The sequence below is a fragment of the Nerophis lumbriciformis genome, linkage group LG27 (genome assembly GCF_033978685.3).
Source record: "Nerophis lumbriciformis linkage group LG27, RoL_Nlum_v2.1, whole genome shotgun sequence".
In the NCBI taxonomy this organism is placed as follows: domain Eukaryota; kingdom Metazoa; phylum Chordata; class Actinopteri; order Syngnathiformes; family Syngnathidae; genus Nerophis; species Nerophis lumbriciformis.
The window spans coordinates 30,075,740-30,095,247 of NC_084574.2; the positions used below are offsets into that span (position 1 = coordinate 30,075,740).

The 19,508-nt window shown below is 38.6% G+C and overlaps 1 protein-coding gene across 1 annotated transcript in view; it reads left to right on the forward strand.

The window, feature by feature from the left end:
- The window catches only part of best2 (bestrophin 2), a 28,724-nt gene that overhangs the window by 4,159 nt on the left and 5,057 nt on the right, over window positions 1-19,508 (forward strand). The window contains 6 exon segments of the mRNA XM_061987808.2: window positions 105-259; window positions 375-452; window positions 2,558-2,587; window positions 2,590-2,676; window positions 2,678-2,713; window positions 17,017-17,097. Of these exon segments, the coding sequence (XP_061843792.2) occupies window positions 105-259; window positions 375-452; window positions 2,558-2,587; window positions 2,590-2,676; window positions 2,678-2,713; window positions 17,017-17,097 (467 nt within the window).

A 19,508-nucleotide genomic window follows, 5' to 3' on the forward strand; every position in this document is an offset into this window, starting at 1 on the left:
ACCTCAACACTTTTGGGATAAACTAGAACAGAGGTGGTGATCAAGGCCCTGTATCGTGTCCAAAACTAAATAAACTTTTTTACTGGCTACTAAAAACTGTGCAGGGTTCATGACCAGAGAGGAGCGCAAGAAGTTTGAAGGCCTTCACTCTCCGTATAACAAATACTGGATCCCTTGTGTGTGGTTCACCAACCTGGCTGCTGTGGCCCGCTGTGAGGGCCGGATCAAAGATGATCATACGCTCAAGTTGCTACTGGAGGTTTGCCATCCCTCTCTCTCTCTCTCTCTCTCTCACACACAGACATGCACACACACACTGTGAGGACCAATGTTGTGATGTGACCTCAAGCAGCATTGTTCATGTCTTTCAACAGGAGCTGAATGGATTCCGGGGAAAATGCAGCATGCTGTTTCACTATGACATGATCAGCGTTCCCTTGGTCTACACTCAGGTAAAGCTCTCACCATTTATATGACATGTACACAAGGTATCATTTTCCATCAAAAATAAGTGTACCCTAGACAGGTAATTTTTTTGGGGTGGGTGAACATATTGCTCTATTAATTAATCAAATGTAACATTGAGCCTGCTAATCATGTTGTAATTGAGGACTCGACCAGAACATTTTATAAAATAATTTATACAATATTTCCGAATGTCCCTTTCTGCTCGCTCGTAGCTCATCAGTAGCAAGTGAACTTCAGCCAAGTTCCCCCACTACGGCATGGCCTGAGAGTCAAAAAGGAAGTGTTGGCGTTGATCCGCTGCTAAAAGAATTAGTGCCTTTATTGAAATTCATAGTTAACGTGTTATTATCGCGTTAACTTTGACAGCCCTAATATATATATATATATATATATTATATATATATATATATATATATTAGTGTATATACAAAACCCAAAACCAGTGAAGTTGGCACGTTGTGTAAATCGTAAATAAAGACATAATACAATGATTTGCAAATCCTATTCAACCTATATTCAATTGAATACACTGCAAAGACAAGATACTTAATGTTCGAATTGGAAAAAGTTGTAATTTTTTGCAAATATTAGCTCATTTGGAATTTGATGCCTGCAATGTTTCAAAAAAGCTGGCACAAGTGGCAAAAAAGACGGAGAAAGTTGAGGAATGCTCATCAAACACTTATTTGGAACATGCCACAGGTGAATAGACTAATTGGGAAAAGGTGGGTGTCAAGATTGGGTATAAAAGCAGCTTCCATGAAACAAGGATGGGGCGAGGGTCACCACTTTGTGAACAAATGCGAGAGCAAACTGTCGAACAGTTTAAGAACAACATTTCTCAACGAGCTATTGCAAGGAATCTAGGGAGCGATATCATCAATAGGTTCAGAGAATCTGGAGAAATCACTGCAAGGCCGAAAACTAACATTGAATGCCCGTGACCTTCGATACCTCAGGCGGTACTGCATCAAAAACCGACATCAGTGTGTAAAGGATATCACCACATGGGCTCAGGAACACTTCATAAAACCACTGTCCGTAACTACAGATCGTCGCTACATCCGTAAGTGCAAGTTATGCAAAGTGAAAGCATTTATCAACAACACCCAGAAACGCTACTGGTTTTGCTGGGCCCGAGGTCATGTAAGATGGACTGATGCAAAGTGGGAAAAGTGTTGTGTGGTCTGACGAGTCCACATTTCAAATTGTTATTGGAAATTGTGGACGTCGTGTCCTCCGGACCAAAGAGGAAAAGAACCATCCTGACTGTTATAGGCACAAAGTTCAAAAGCCAGCATCTGTGATGGTTTTGCGTGAAGAAATGTAAATAGATGTAAAATGTCAATTAATGAATGACAGGATGCTTCATATGAAATTTTAACACAAACATATTCCAAGCCTCTTTCTGTTCTGTCACTGATATGAATATACATTGGTACCTCAACTTAAGAGTGTTTTGAGATAAGAGCTGCGAATGCCACATTGCCACAAACAATTGGTCTTCCTCTTTTGCATTAGCTTATAGCTGGAGATTAACATACATTTGTTATCTGACAATAGGAAGGAAGAAAGTGACTGTGAAGGACACTGTGAGAAGAAAATGTGGATGATAGTCATTGAATGAAAGAAAAAAAATGATAAAAAAACATGACAGATTCTGTACCCAACTTGGCAAAAACAATTTGAGCGTATCTGCACCATACTGAAGCAGAATGAGTATCCCGCCAGGCAAGGATGTTAAAATAATATCTAAAATGCACATTTATCCATGAAAATATGGAAAAGCTGCTTAGTGCCCCAATTTAGCCTGGGGTGGCCTTGAGTATGAAATTGAATAAACTGTATGGGAGGATGAAAAAATGGTTTGCAATGAGGATGAGGAACATATTCAAAGCTGTGGAGCTCATGCAAATCATAACAGCTTTTCCTCAGCATTACAGTATGTCCACATGCACAATCTGTCTCATACAGGAATCAAACTACTTAAAAAGGCTATTTAGTCTTATTGTTTGATCAAACCAATGACATTTACTAAAGAAGGTAATTGGACAATTGTCATCTTTTCTTTCCCCTATCTGTCCTAAAGGTGGCGACTTTGGCCGTGTATAGTTTTTTTCCTGGTGTGTTTTAATTGGTCGTCAGTTCCTGGATCCTGATCAAGGTTATCCAGGGCACGACCTGGACCTCTACGTGCCGATCTTCACCCTTACTGCAGTTCTTCTTTTACGCGGGCTGGCTCAAGGTCAGTTGGTGTTTGCTCTAAATTAATTGATTAATTATTAAATTTAAAAAAATCAAGATTAATAATTCTACAGAAATACACTTATCCCTTGCCCCATCATGATTTGAAGTTTGTGGCTCTCTCTATCGCAGATTTAAAACTTTTTTTAAAGCCTATTCTCTCTCTCTCTCTCTCTCTCTCTCTCTCTCTCTCTCTCTCTCTCTCTCTCTCTCTCTCTCTCTCTCTCTCTCTCTCTCTCTCTCTCTCTCTCTCTCTCCTCTCTCTCTCTCTCTCTCTCTCTCTCTCTCTCTCTCTCTCTCTCTCTCTCTCTCTCTCTCCTCTCTCTCTATATATATATGTGTGTATACACACCCAGTATATATATATACACACAGTATGTATGTATATGTATATATATACAGTATATATATATATATACATACAGTTTATATACAGTATATATATATTTATATATATATATATATATATATATATATATATATTACGATGGTACACTTACCGGTACTAACTTTAGCCTCGGCACACAATAGCAGCTAACCCCCGAGGTTACCCTTGACTTTTGGACTTTAGACTATTTATTATTTTTACCCATACTTACCTTTTTAACTATAAGTTAATTAACCCACTACGTCCGGATGATATATATGTATACATCTACATGCTGATAGCATGTTGACGCTTTACAGTTATTTACCACATTTGTTTATTTGGAAGACAAACAAATGACATTTAAAATATTTAGGTAACAGGACTGTGCTGAGATTTTACCTCAAAGTCTTAGTAAAAAATTAATGAGATAAGGCCTTTCCGAAACCTGCAGGCTCTGAATGATGCCACTTAAAAAACAAAAAAATAGATAAATAAAAACAAATATTTTTTTTTTAAATGATATAAAATAAAGATAGTTTAAATAAATGAAATATATATATAAAAACAATAAATAAAAAAATGCTAGAAAAATAATTTGTGATTAATCAATGATTAATCACAGATCTAGAGTGTGATTAATCTGACTTAAAAAAATTAATCACTTGACAGCCCTTAGATATACAGTATACATTTTAATATGTGTATATGTACTGAATATATACATATACAGTATGTATAGTATATATATGTATACATATGTATATATACTGTATATATGAATACGTATATATATATATATATATATATATATATATATATATATATATATATATATATATATATTAGGGCTGCAAATGTTTGGATGTCCCACGATTCGATTCAATATTGATTCTTGGGTCACGATTCGATTCAAAATCGATATTTTTTCCCGATTCAAAACGATTCTCTATTCATTCAATACATAGGATTTCAGCAGGATCTACCCAGTCTGCTGACATGCAAGCAGAGTAGTAGATTTTTGTAAAAAGCTTTTATAATTGTAAAGGACAATGTTTTATCAACTGATGGCAATAATGTAAATTTGTTTTAACTATTAAATGAACCAAAAATATGACTTATTTTATCTTTGTGAAAATATTGGACACAGTGTGTTGTCAAGCCATACTTGCCAACCTTGAAACCTCCGATTTCGGGGGGAGGACGGGAAGGGACGTGGTAGGTGGCTTGGTTAAGAGGGGGAGGAGTATATTTACAGCTATAATTCACCAAGTCAAGTATTTCATATATATATATATATATATATTAGGGCTGTCAAAGTTAACGCGATCAGTGTTTCCCACAGGACAGGCATCTATTTGTGGTGGTGGGGTCGGGGGGCGGGGGCGGCAGCGGCGATGACCAAGAAGAACGCGGAGTTGGAATATAATTACAATACTTTATGTACATATTTATATACAGATTTGAACAATTAGTTATTCACTGAAATATATTTATTAATTGTGGTTCTTACAAAAAATATATCTTATAAAATATAAAAGCTAAAATGTCTCTTAAAGCTCTGCCCCTTTAATTAGTGCATACTAAATAATTTAACTTTAGCCTACTACTACAACCATATTATTTACCAGCAACATAAAGTGAAACAGAGGCAGAGGTGTCCTGCCACAGTCAGTCAACCTCCTCCTCCTCCTCCTCCTCCTGCTGCTGCTGCTGAACAGGTCTCACTGGAGCTAGTCTCGCTCGCCAGACCCTCCTCCAGAGAAGAGGGAGACACTGGAGCTTATCGTGCTGGGTGTTATACAGCCATGACTTAAATTGTGGCATTTTAGCCATTCTGGATCGAAACCAGTCGCTCTATGTTTTGTCGTGGTCCTCTCTATAAGGCACATAAGAATATAAAATAGGACCCTTTTCATGAGAAAAGTGCATTTCTGATCTGACCCTGCTTTATTTTTCAGTGTTTGCTGAGTCTCACCTGTTGCCTCCGCCCTAGCTGGCTCTACATGCTGCCTGTCTTCCTCCTCTCCTACAACATCTCCCTGCGTACTTACTATCCCTTCCTCCTCGCCCTCTCTTACTGCCTCAGCTGCGCCAGCTGCCACAGCTGCGGCACTAGTTGAAGCCTGGAAGTATTGGAAGCAAATTAATTTTCCCACTGATGGACGTCTGTTCACTTTCCTTATGAGATTTCTAAGTGTCTACACCGTTTTGATAATACCTCCTGTGGTCCGGACTGTAGGCCTACCTCCTCTCCAAGTCGAGCCCTTTTCGGCCATTGAAAATATTTTTCTATACTCATCTGTGTGAAGGAGTGAACATCCAACATTAGAATTTATTACTAATGAGCAGAACAGCTCTATGTACAGTGCCGTCTAACCTTAAGCGGCAGCAGCTCAACACATGCAGGGTTCAACGTTAAGGTTTTTTTCTACTTGCCCGACTTCTCAAATCTACTTGCCCCAATATTTTTACTCGTCCTGCCTAGGTTTTTTTCTGGCTATGTAGTGCTCATGGCTTATATCTTACTAAAATTCTTCCCGTTGACTATTTACAACACTACACAGTATTTATTATTATTATTATTATTATTATTATTATTATTATTATTATTATTATTATTATTATTATTATTATTATATATAATTACATTTAAATGGCATTGCATACATGTAAAATTAAATGCTATTTCACATTATTTGACCAGTAGCAGTTACACCCATCTGAACAGGTCAGCCACCTGTTTAAAGCCCGATCACAGTTGAAATCTTGAAATGAAGGGCCTTTAATGGCCAAAACATTAACCTGGACAACATTTTAACAGCTGGTTGGCTCAGATTTTATTCTTTTCATTGCATTCACATGCTGCAGTGGACAGTGGACAATTTAGCTTCAGTACACGTGTGTTTATTGACAACAGGGTTATAACCTGGACACGTTAGCTCGTCGGTATAGTAACAGGTGACTGTTACTACGTGCGTCTGCCCCGGCCCCCGAGTCAAACAGCGGCGGTGTTAATGAAGCAGCGTCAGGCTGCTCACCGTCAGTGAAACGCTCGGTGAAATCGCGGATTAACGTTAAATATATGACGAGCCGCGAGCGATGCAGCTATAACCTATAACCTATATTACCCTCGTATTTTGATCCGGTCAGTCGTCGTCGTCGTCGTCGTCTTCTTCTGGCCCACCAGGTGAATTAAGTGCTATTGGTGGAGTTGTAACTACAAGGTACATTCACAGACAGAATGTACTTTTATGAGCGGTCGAGCGAGTCAAAAGCTGAAAAATCCATTTGTGGCGGACGTAATTCTTTCGTGGCGGGCCGCTACAAATAAATGAATGTGTGGGAAACACTGTATATATATATAAGAAATACTTGACTTTCAGTGAATTCTAGCTATATATATATTTATTTTATTATATATATATATATATATATATATATATATATATATATATATATATATATATATATATATATACACAGGTAAAAGCCAGTAAATTAGAATATTTTGAAAAACTTGATTTATTTCAGTAATTGCATTCAAAAGGTGTAACTTGTACATTATATTTATTCATTGCACACAGACTGATGCATTCAAATGTTTATTTCATTTAATTTTGATGATTTGAAGTGGCAACAAATGAAAATCCAAAATTCCGTGTGTCACAAAATTTGAATATTACTTAAGGCTAATACAAAAAAGGGATTTTTAGAAATGTTGGCCAACTGAAAAGTATGAAAATGAAAAATATGAGCATGTACAATACTCAATACTTGGTTGGAGTTTTGCCTCAATTACTGCGTTAATGCGGCGTGGCATGGAGTCGATGAGTTTCTGGCACTGCTCAGGTGTTATGAGAGCCCAGGTTGCTCTGATAGTGGCCTTCAACTCTTCTGCGTTTTTGAGTCTGGCATTCTGCATCTTCCTTTTCACAATACCCCACAGATTTTCTATGGGGCTAAGGTCAGGGGAGTTGGCGGGCCAATTTAGAACAGAAATACCATGGTCCGTAAACCAGGCACGGGTAGATTTTGCGCTGTGTGCAGGCGCCAAGTCCTGTTGGAACTTGAAATCTCCATCTCCATAGAGCAGGTCAGCAGCAGGAAGCATGAAGTGCTCTAAAACTTGCTGGTAGACGGCTGCGTTGACCCTGGATCTCAGGAAACAGAGTGGACCGACACCAGCAGATGACATGGCACCCCAAACCATCACCCAACCATGCAAATTTTGCATTTCCTTTGGAAATCGAGGTCCCAGAGTCTGGAGGAAGACAGGAGAGGCACAGGATCCACGTTGCCTGAAGTCTAGTGTAAAGTTTCCACCATCAGTGATGGTTTGGGGTGCCATGTCATCTGCTGGTGTCGGTCCACTCTGTTTCCTGAGATCCAGGGTCAACGCAGCCGTCTACCAGCAAGTTTTAGAGCACTTCATGCTTCCTGCTGCTGACCTGCTCTATGGAGATGGAGATTTCAAGTTCCAACAGGACTTGGCGCCTGCACACAGCGCAAAATCTACCCGTGCCTGGTTTACGGACCATGGTATTTCTGTTCTAAATTGGCCCGCCAACTCCCCTGACCTTAGCCCCATAGAAAATCTGTGGGGTATTGTGAAAAGGAAGATGCAGAATGCCAGACCCAAAAACGCAGAAGAGTTGAAGGCCACTATCAGAGCAACCTGGGCTCTCATAACACCTGAGCAGTGCCAGAAACTCATCGACTCCATGCCACGCCGCATTAACGCAGTAATTGAGGCAAAAGGAGCTCCAACCAAGTATTGAGTATTGTACATGCTCATATTTTTCATTTTCATACTTTTCAGTTGGCCAACATTTCTAAAAATCCCTTTTTTGTATTAGCCTTAAGTAATATTCAAATTTTGTGACACACGGAATTTTGGATTTTCATTTGTTGCCACTTCAAATCATCAAAATTAAATGAAATAAACATTTGAATGCATCAGTCTGTGTGCAATGAATAAATATAATGTACAAGTTACACCTTTTGAATGCAATTACTGAAATAAATCAAGTTTTTCAAAATATTCTAATTTACTGGCTTTTACCTGTATGTATATGTGTATATATATATATATATATATATATATATATATATATATATATATATATATATATATATATATATATATATAAATATAAATAAAAGCAATACTTGAATTTCAGTGTTCATTTATTTACATATATACACACACATAACACTCATCTACTCATTGTTGAGTTCAGGGTTGAATTGTCCATCCTTGTTCTATTCTCTGTCACTATTTTTCTAACCATGCTGAACATCCTCTCTGATGATGCATTGCTGTGTGGCACGCACAAAAGTGCTTTCATCAAATGCACTAGAAATTGGAATCATCCATCTCTCCCTAGCATGGCCCAAAACCAGCCAATCTTTGCTTTCTGAGGAAGATCTTTACTGCCAAGCACATGGTAATCCACTACTTCTTCCCGGAGGCTATCCAGGTCCAATCGCAGCTGCGGCTTGGAACTTACAAGCGTATTTCTTCATCTTACTTGTCGTCGGCGTCGCCATAGCTGTATCTTCCTCGTTCTTCTGCTTTGTCTCCTTGTTGTGTGCGCAGTTGTGCACTGCACTCTCTAAAAGCCGTATATATTATTGTCATATATGCATGTACAGTAGATGGCAGTATTGCCCTGTTTAAGAGTGTCACAACATTGCTGTTTACTGCAGACAAACTACTTTACGGTAGACGAAAACGTGACTGCTGTTGTTGTGTGTTGTTACCGCGCTGGGAGAACGTTAATGAAACTGCCTAACAATAAACCCACATAAGAAACCAAGAACTCGCCCTCGATCCTTCTACAGTTATAACGTGATTGGGCAGGCACGCTGTTTATATTGTGGGAAAGCGGACGTGAAAACAGGCTGTCCTCACTCAGGTCTGCATAGAGCGCGGAGGGGGCGTGGCCTCCAGCTCCGGCTGAAAATCGGGAGATTTTCAGGAGAATATTTGTCCCGGGAGGTTTTCGGGAGAGGCGCTGAATTTCGGGAGTCTCCCGGAAAATTCGGGAGGGTTGGCAAGTATGTGTCAAGCTTATGAGATGCGATGCAAGTGTAAGCCACTGTGACACTACTGTTCTTTTTTTTATTTTTTTTTATAACTGTCTAATGATAATATTAATGAGGGATTTTTAATCACTGCTATGTTGAAATTGTAACTAATATTGATACTGTTGTTGATAATATTCATTTTTGTTTCACTACTTTTGGTTTGTTCTGTGTCGTGTTTGTGTCTCCTCTCAATTGCTCTGTTTATTGCAGTTCAGAGTGTTGCTGGGTCGGGTTTGGTTTTGGAATTGGATTGCATTGTTATGGTATTGCTGTGTATTGTTTTGTTGGATTGATTATTTAAAAAAAAACAAAAAAACTGAATCGCACAACAAGAGAATCGCGATTCGAATTCGAATACATTTTTTCCCACACCCCTAATATATATATGTATATATATATATATATATATACATATATATATACATATACGGCGTGGCGAAGTTGGGAGAGTGGCCGTGCCAGTAATCTGAGGGTTACTGGTTCAATCCCCACCTTCTACCATCCTAGTCACGTCCGTTGTGTCTTTGAGCAAGACACTTCACCCTTGCTCCTGATGGGCCTGGTTAGCGCCGTGCATGGCAGCTCCCGCCATCTGTGTGTGTGTGTGTGTGTGTGTGTGTGTGTGTGTGTGTGTGTGTGTGTGTGTGTGTGTGTGTGTGTGTGTGTGTGTGTGTGTGTGTGTGTGTGTGTGTGTGTGTGTGTGTGTGTGTGTGTGTGTGTGTGTGTGTGTGTGTGTGTGTGTGTGTGTGTGTGTGTGTGTGTGTGTGTGTGTGTGTGTAAAATAGTGTCAAGGAGCTTTGAGTTCCTTAAAAAAGGTAGAAAAGCTCTATACAAGTACGACCCATTTACCATGTATATATTAAATTTAAAAAAATGCTAGAAAAATAAACTGTGATTAATCAGGATTAATCACAGATCTCGAGTGTGATTAATCTGATTAAAAGAAATTAATCACTTGACAGCCCTTAGATATATGGTATAAATGTTAATTTTTGTATATGTATATATTATATACACAGACAGTATGTACAGTGTATATGTATATATATATATATATATATATATATATATATATATATATATATATATATATATATACAGGTAAAAGCCAGTAAATTAGAATATTTTGAAAAACTTGATTTATTTCAGTAATTGCATTCAAAAGGTGTAACTTGTACATTATATTTATTCATTGCACACAGACTGATGCATTCAAATGTTTATTTCATTTAATTTTGATGATTTGAAGTGGCAACAAATGAAAATCCAAAATTCCGTGTGTCACAAAATTAGAATATTACTTAAGGCTAATACAAAAAAGGGATTTTTAGAAATGTTGGCCAACTGAAAAGTATGAAAATGAAAAATATGAGCATGTACAATACTCAATACTTGGTTGGAGCTCCTTTTGCCTCAATTACTGCGTTAATGCGGCGTGGCATGGAGTCGATGAGTTTCTGGCACTGCTCAGGTGTTATGAGAGCCCAGGTTGCTCTGATAGTGGCCTTCAACTCTTTTGCGTTTTTAGGTCTGGCATTCTGCATCTTCCTTTTCACAATACCCCACAGATTTTCTATGGGGCTAAGGTCAGGGGAGTTGGCGGGCCAATTTAGAACAGAAATACCATGGTCCGTAAACCAGGCACGGGTAGATTTTGCGCTGTGTGCAGGCGCCAAGTCCTGTTGGAACTTGAAATCTCCATCTCCATAGAGCAGGTCAGCAGCAGGAAGCATGAAGTGCTCTAAAACTTGCTGGTAGACGGCTGCGTTGACCCTGGATCTCAGGAAACAGAGTGGACCGACACCAGCAGATGACATGGCACCCCAAACCATCACTGATGGTGGAAACTTTACACTAGACTTCAGGCAACGTGGATCCTGTGCCTCTCCTGTCTTCCTCCAGACTCTGGGACCTCGATTTCCAAAGGAAATGCAAAATTTGCTTTCGTCAGAAAACATGACTTTGGACCACTCAGCAGCAGTCCAGCTGGTGTCGGTCCACTCTGTTTCCTGAGATCCAGGGTCAACGCAGCCGTCTACCAGCAAGTTTTAGAGCACTCCATGCTTCCTGCTGCTGACATGCTCTATGGAGATGGAGATTTCAAGTTCCAACAGGACTTGGCGCCTGCACACAGCGCAAAATCTACCCGTGCCTGGTTTACGGACCATGGTATTTCTGTTCTAAATTGGCCCGCCAACTCCCCTGACCTTAGCCCCATAGAAAATCTGTGGGGTATTGTGAAAAGGAAGATGCAGAATGCCAGACCCAAAAACGCAGAAGAGTTGAAGGCCACTATCAGAGCAACCTGGGCTCTCATAACACCTGAGCAGTGCCAGAAACTCATCGACTCCATGCCACGCCGCATTAACGCAGTAATTGAGGCAAAAGGAGCTCCAACCAAGTATTGAGTATTGTACATGCTCATATTTTTCATTTTCATACTTTTCAGTTGGCCAACATTTCTAAAAATCCCTTTTTTGTATTAGCCTTAAGTAATATTCAAATTTTGTGACACACAGAATTTTGGATTTTCATTTGTTGCCACTTCAAATCATCAAAATTAAATGAAATAAACATTTGAATGCATCAGTCTGTGTGCAATGAATAAATATAATGTACAAGTTACACCTTTTGAATGCAATTACTGAAATAAATCAAGTTTTTCAAAATATTCTAATTTACTGGCTTTTACCTGTATATGTAGCTGAGTGGTTAACACTGGTAACAGTGAACCAAGGGGTACTGGGTACGAATCCCGGTCAGGTTACAAGGCTCCAGCCCAAAGAGTCAGTGTTTTTTTACACGTCCATTTGTAGTTAACTGAGACAGGTTCTCATTTAAATATGTCATTGGGGCACAAAAATCTGGTATTCAGTCAACCAAGGGTAGCTGAGTGGTTAAAGCAGCGAGCTTCCAATCAAAGAGGACTGGTTTCAAATCCCAGTCATGGCTGAGCAGTGACTGGGTAAACTCCGGCTCGAGGAGTTACTTTTTTGTATCATAGTTTACTGGGACAGTTTCTCAATTAATAATGTCATTGGAGCCCGAAATCTTAGCTCAAGCGGACTAATGATAGCTGAGTGGTTAAGGCAGCTCGCTCTCACTCAAAGGGGATTGGGTTCAAATTCACATCATGTCGTGCAGTGACTAGGAAAGCTTCAACTGGAAGAGTTGCTGTTTTATATCCTAGTTTTCTAGGACAGGTTATATCATTGGGGCCCGAAAACTGTGAATTGGCAGCCAAAGGATAGCCGAGTGGTTATAAGAGCTAGCTCCCAATCGAAGGGTATTGGGTTCAAATCCAAGTCATGGTCGAGCAGTGACTAGGAAAGCTCCAGCTGGGGGAGTTACTGTTTTATGTCATAATTTTCTGAGATAGCTTCTCAAATAAATATGTCACTGGGGCCCGAAATCTTGCGTCAAGAAGACCAAGAATAGCTGAATGGTTAAACAGCTAGCTCCCAATCAACGGGTCCTAGGTTCGAATCCCAGTCAGGTCGATCGGCTTGCCAAGCCAAAGAATGCAGGAGTGGGGACGCCGGACAATGTGGGGGTGTTTCACCTCCCCCACACAGAGTAAAGCTAAGTGGTAGTGGGTTAATTAACTTATAGTTAAAAAGGTAAGTATGGGTAATAATAATAAATAGTCTATAGTCCAAAAGTCAAGTGTAACCTCGGGGGTTAGCTCCTCCTGTGTTCCGAGGCTAAAGTTGGTAAGTGTACCATCGTAATTCCTAGGCTGGGATGGGTGGGAATAGGAACATGAGTAAGTAATCATTGTGGGCGTTGACCAATTAGCTCTTCTGGGTCTGACAGACAATTAGCATTGGAAAATGAAACCAAAAAAATTGAGTGGTTGGTTAATTAATGAACACTGATTGGTTAATTGAAAAAAAAAAAAATTAACACAAAACATTTTTTACTAATTATGTTAATTTTATTTTTATTTAAAAATAAAATAAAATTGAGTGGTTGGTTAATTAATGAACACTGATTGGTTAATTGAAAAAAATTAAAATTAACATAAAACATTTTTTATTAATTATGTTAATTTTATTTTTATTTAAAAAAAAAAAAATTGAGTGGTTGGTTAATTAATGAACACTGATTGGTTAATTGGAAAAAAAATAAAATGAACATAAAACATTTTTTCATTAATTATGTTAATTTTATTTTTATTTTTCAATTAACCAATCAGTGTTTATTAATTATCCACTCAATTTTTTTGGTTTCATTTTCCAATTATTACTTTATTGCTAATTGTCTGTCAGACCCAGAAGAGCTAATTGGTCAACGCCCACAATGATTAATTATTCATGTTCCTATTCCCACCCATTCCAGCCTCGGAATTACGATGGTACACTTACCAACTTTAGCCTCGGAACACAGGAGGAGCTAACCCCCGAGGTTACCCTTGACTTTTGGACTATAGACTATTTATTATTATTACCCATACTTACCTTTTTAACTATAAGTTAATTAACCCACTACCACTTAGCTTTACTCTGTGTGGGGGAGGTGAAACACCCCCACATTGTCCGGCGTCCCCACTCCTGCATTCTTTGGCTTGGCAAGCCAATCGACCTGACTGGGATTGAACCCAGGACCCGTTGATTGGGAGCTAGCTGTTTAACCATTCAGCTATTCTTGGTCTTCTTGACGCAAGATTTCTTGCCCCAATGACATATTTATTTGAGAAGCTATCTCAGAAAATTATGATATAAAACAGTAACTCCCCCAGCTGGAGCTTTCACTAGTCACTGTTCGACCATGACTTGGATTTGAACCTAGTACCCTTCGATTGGGAGGTTGCTGCTATAACCACTCGGCTATCCTTTGTCTGTCAATTCTTAGTTTTCGGGCCCCAATGACATAACCTGTCCTGGTAAACTAGCATATAAAACAGCAACTCTTCCAGTTGGAGCTTTCTTAGTCCCTGCACGACATGATGTGGATTTGAACCCAATCCTCTTTGAGTGAGAGCTAGCTGCCTTAACCGCTCAGCTATAGTTAGTCTGCTCAAGCCAAGATTTCGGGCCCAAGTGACATATTCAATTGAGAAACTGTCTCAGTAAACTATGATACAAAAAAGTAACTCTTCCAGCTGGAGTTTACCCAGTCACTGCTCGGCCATGACTGGGATTTGAAACCAGTCCTCTTCGATTGGAAGCTCGCTGCTTTAACCACTCAGCTACCTTTGGTTGGCTGAATTACATATTTTCGTGCCCCAATGACATATTTAAATGAGAACCTGTCTCAGTTAACTACAAATAGACGTGTAAAAAAACACTGACTCTTTGGGCTGGAGCCTTGTAACCTGACCGGGATTCGTACCCAGTACCCCTTGGCTCACTGTTACCAGTGTTAACCACTCAGCTACATACTGTATATATACTGTACATACTGTATATGTATATATACATATACAAAAATTAACATTTATACCGTATATCTAAGGGCTGTCAAGTGATTATTTTGTTTTAAGTCAGATTAATCACACTCTAGATCTGTGATTAATACTGATTAATCGCAGGTTATTTTTCTAGCATTTTTTAAATGTATTATATATATATATATATATATATATATATATATATATTAGGGGTGTGGGAAAAAATCGATTTGAATTCGAATCGCGATTCTCACGTTGTGCGATTCAGAATCGATTCTCATTTTAAAAAAATCGATTTTTAAAATTTTTAAAATGTATTTTTATTTTATTTATTTATTTTTTTAATTAATCAATCCAACAAAACAATACGCAGCAATACCATAACAATGCAATCCAAATACCAAAACCAAACCCGACCTTGCAACACTCAGAACTGCAATAAACAGAGCAATTGAGAGGAGACACAAACACGACACAGAACAAACCAAAAGGAGTGAAACAAAAATGATGATCAACAACAGTTTCAATATTAGTTACAATTTCAACATATCAGTGGTTAAAAATCCCTCATTGACATTATCATTAGACATTTATATATATATATAAAAAAGAAAAGAAAAAGAACAATAGTGTCACAGTGGCTTACACTTGCATCACATCTCATAAGCTTGACAACACACTGTGTCCAATATTTTCACAAAGATAAAATAAGTCATATTTTTGGTTCATTTAATAGTTAAAACAAATTTACAATATTGAAATCAGTTGATAAAACATTGTCCTTTACAATTATAAAAGCTTTTTACAAAAATCTACTACTCTGCTTGCATGTCAGCAGACTGGGGTAGATCCTGCTGGAAGAGTTGGACGAAGTGGCTGGGGAGAGGGAAGTCTGGGCTTCCCTGCTTAGGCTGCTGCCCCCGTGACCCGACCTCGGATAAGCGGAAGAAGATGGATGGATGGATGGATGAATGAATAGAGAATCGTTTTGAATCGTGAAAAAATAGTTTTTGAATCGAGAATCGTGTTGAATTGAAAAAAAAAAAAAATCGATTTTGAATCAAATCGTGGGACACCCAAAGATTCACAGCCTTAATATATATATATATATATATATATATATATATATATATATATATATATATATATATATATATATATATATATATCAGTGACGTGCAGTGAGGTTCATGGCTGGTGAGGCACTGACTTCATCACAGTCAGATTACAAACATATGAACCCTAAAGAGTATCTTATTCACCATTTGATTGGCAGCAGTTAACGGGTTATGTTTAAAAGCTCATACCAGCATTCTTCCCTGCTTGACACTCAGCATCAAGGGTTGGAATTGGGGGTTAAATCACCAAAAATGATTCCCGGGCGCGGCGCCACTGCTGCCCACTGCTCCCCTCACCTCCCAGGGGGTGATCAAGGGATGGGTCAAATGCAGAGGACAAATTTCACCACAGCTCGTGTGTGTGTGACAATCATTGGTACTTTAACTTAACTTTAACTTTACACATACAAACTGTAGCACACAAAAAAGCACATTTAATTAAAAAAACGTTATTATGGTCTTACCTTTACTTATAAGTGCGGGAACAGTGGTGTTCGTGTTGGAGGAGTTGTGAATGAATGAAATATGAAATCCGTGCTGCAGTCTGCAGGTGTACCTAATGTTGTGTCCCTGCAGTCATTCACGGCTCCTCCGGCGCGAGCATTGTTGTTTTTGCACTTTTTGGCTTCTTGTTAAGTGACTTTTTTTGGGTGGATTCGGTCTTGCACGTGGAGGGTTTGGGTGTGCGCTTTGGTTGGTGTGGCGCTCCTGTCGGGGGTGCATTAACCGGCACCAGGAGGCGGGATTACTGCGAGCCTCACACAGTGCGTCTTCGCTGCAGTTTTATGATTGCTCAGCACAAGAAATACTTTACACACATACAGTTGTTGACAAAAAATTCACTGTACATTATATACCTCAGCTAACTAAACTATGGAAATGTATAATATAATTCATATAGCAATACGGTCTCACTGCACAGCAGGCCAGCAGTTAGCAGAGTCCGCAATCCATGTTGAGGCACAACTGAGTGACGTGCCTCAACTGGCTGCTGATCACTGCACCGTCTCTTCTCAGTATTTGACAACAAATGTGAAAATTCAGCGATTTTGAATAAAAATAATCTAAAACTGGTGAAGTTAAATGGAAAATAACTGAATACATATAACAATTTAATTAATTTTTTTTCTTTTTACATTTTTTTTCTTTCCATGATGGCAGGTGAGGCCCCTATAAACAAAATTGATTTTTAATTGATCATTTCTACTTTGTGGATAATTCATCGACTACGGTCAGCGCCGGAACCGATCAACAGTGAAAATCAGGGTTTACTGTACCACATTAAAAAAAAAAAAAAAGCATTCTATTTTATTGGCATTTTTGCTTTCTAAAAGGTTGCAGAGCAGCTGATCAACCCTTTTGGAGAAGATGACGACGACTTCGAAACAAATTGGTTGATTGACAGAAATTTCCAGGTTGGTCATTTTATTTTTTCCTCTTATTGTTGATTTTTGATTCAATTCCATCCATCCATCCATCCATCCATTTTCGACCGCTTGACAACTTTATTAATCCCTCAAGGGACAATTCATTTTGAACAGCAGGTTGTCTGGTTCGCAAAGCCTACACATGGCCAACAATACATAAATAGTCAAAAAATACATAAACAGTACAACAATACAACACAACATCGCTCAGGGAGGCTAAATGCTCTTTGCTTTACAGAGGATTTGCTGTTGCAGAAGAAATTTAAGTCCTTTAGTTTTACTCCGGTAATCTTAGAGCAAGACTTAACAATACTAGCCAGGCTGTTTCGGTGAAGACAGTGAAACCAACAAATAAAAGAAAAACACATGAGACTCTCAATAAATGTTTGATAAAAAGGAGTATAACAGGCCTGACAGAGAAATAATTTAGTTTCCTGTAAAGATGAATTCTCTGTTGTGCTCGCTTCACTATAAAATCTGTGTTCACATCAAACTTCAGCAGGTCCTCAAAAAAGGTCCCCAAGTATTTACCGGTATATGATAAAACAATGGCAACTTTTTTGTTATGTATGATGCACTCCGTAGAAATGTCCTTTTTACGTCTAAAATCAATAATTAATGAGTTGGTTTTAGGTACATTTAAATAAAAAAAGTCACACCAGGAGATAAAATCCGTTAGGGAGCTCTTAATTTTGATTGTGAACCATAGAGGAGGGACAGCAGTGCTGTGTCATCAGAGAATTTAATCATATAGCTGTCCTCCTGCCTACATCAGTAAACATAATACACAGTAAGGGTGAAAGGACACATCCTTGGGAGATTTTGCAATTTAATGCACCTTCTCCACACTTGTTAGTTCCTTACAATATTCATGTCAGAGCATTATTGGGGATTCATTTGTCATCTTAATTAATCTGATTACATTTACATTTTAAAATAGCACATTAATAACACAAATAGAGTAAGAGGTCCACATTAACTGTTGAGAAAAAACATACAGTTAATGTGGTTGTTTCTTAAGTTAGATTCACATGTTATACAGCAGGCCTGGGCAATTATTTTGACTCAGTGGGCCACATTTACAGAAAAGTGTGTCTGGGAGCTGGTATATCTGATTTTTAGGAACACTAATACAAAACCTCACAATAATGTCTGATTGAATGCTAAAAATGTTATGACAGACCACCTTAAAAAAACGGAATGGAATTTTAAATAGTTTTACTGAATGAGACACCCAGAATGTACATGAAAATAAAGAATGTGGGATTTACAATAATATCTATGAACGATAAAACATTGAATATTGAAAACATATGAACGTCACACCCTTTCTCCATTGGCATATTTTACAGTCAAGCGAAACGCAACAAAAATGCAATAAACAGCTAAATATTAATGCGAAGGGTAAAACAAAACAACAATCCGATACATCACTAAGCTTCAGAACTTTGTTGTAAAAATCTTGACACCCGCATTTCAGGCTGGCCGCTCTGGAGACACTGTGGAAACCCTCCCCACCCACACTGCTTGGTGCCTCGTCTGAGCTGCTGTGACTTAGATTACCATAGTAGCTAATTAGATTACCATAGTAACTAGTATATCATGCAAAAGCGCAGATTTCAACCATTTAAATACTTTGTATAGTTCAAGACTTACGGTCATTTGAAAACATCACTGCACATCATAATGGCAGCTACACTTTCCATCTTGAAGATCTAAAAAAATTACTTGGCAATGTCCGGCGGGCCAGATTGAAAAACTTAACGAGCCGCATGCAGCCCCCAGGCCTTAATTTGCCCAGGTCTGTTATACAATATTGGAGCTCATAAAGCTATTTTTTGATGGTTCAAGTCAGAATTAATTTTTCCGCCTTTTTTCCGGGCATGTCCATCAATATTGTCAGGAGTTGTTGGTGGCGAACCCCAAGATGCAGAGATGGTGGCAGGCTTGGTACAAGAAAACATGATTTAATTTAACACTATAGCAAAAAAACAAACAAAAGGTGCGCACAAGGCGGAGAACAAACCTGGCTATGAACTAAAATAGCACAAAGGCTAACTGTCGACAAGAAACAAAAACACTTACTGAGACACGAAGGAACTATGACATGAGCAGAGTGAACAAAAAGTAGACAGAGCTACAACAACAAGTATTATGACAGGTAGTAGTGACAATGACAATAATCCAGCACTGACTGGAGGGGAAGGCAGGTTTAAATAGCAGCTGGCTGATTGACACCAGGTGTGGCCAGGTGCCAATCAGCCACAGCTGAGGGGAAGGAGCACTCAGGGAGACAATCAGGAAATGAAGACAAAATAAAAGCGCTGACAGGAAACTAAGACAAACGCAGAGAAAAAACTAAAACACAGTCAAACTGTCAGGGACAAGCCTGACAAATA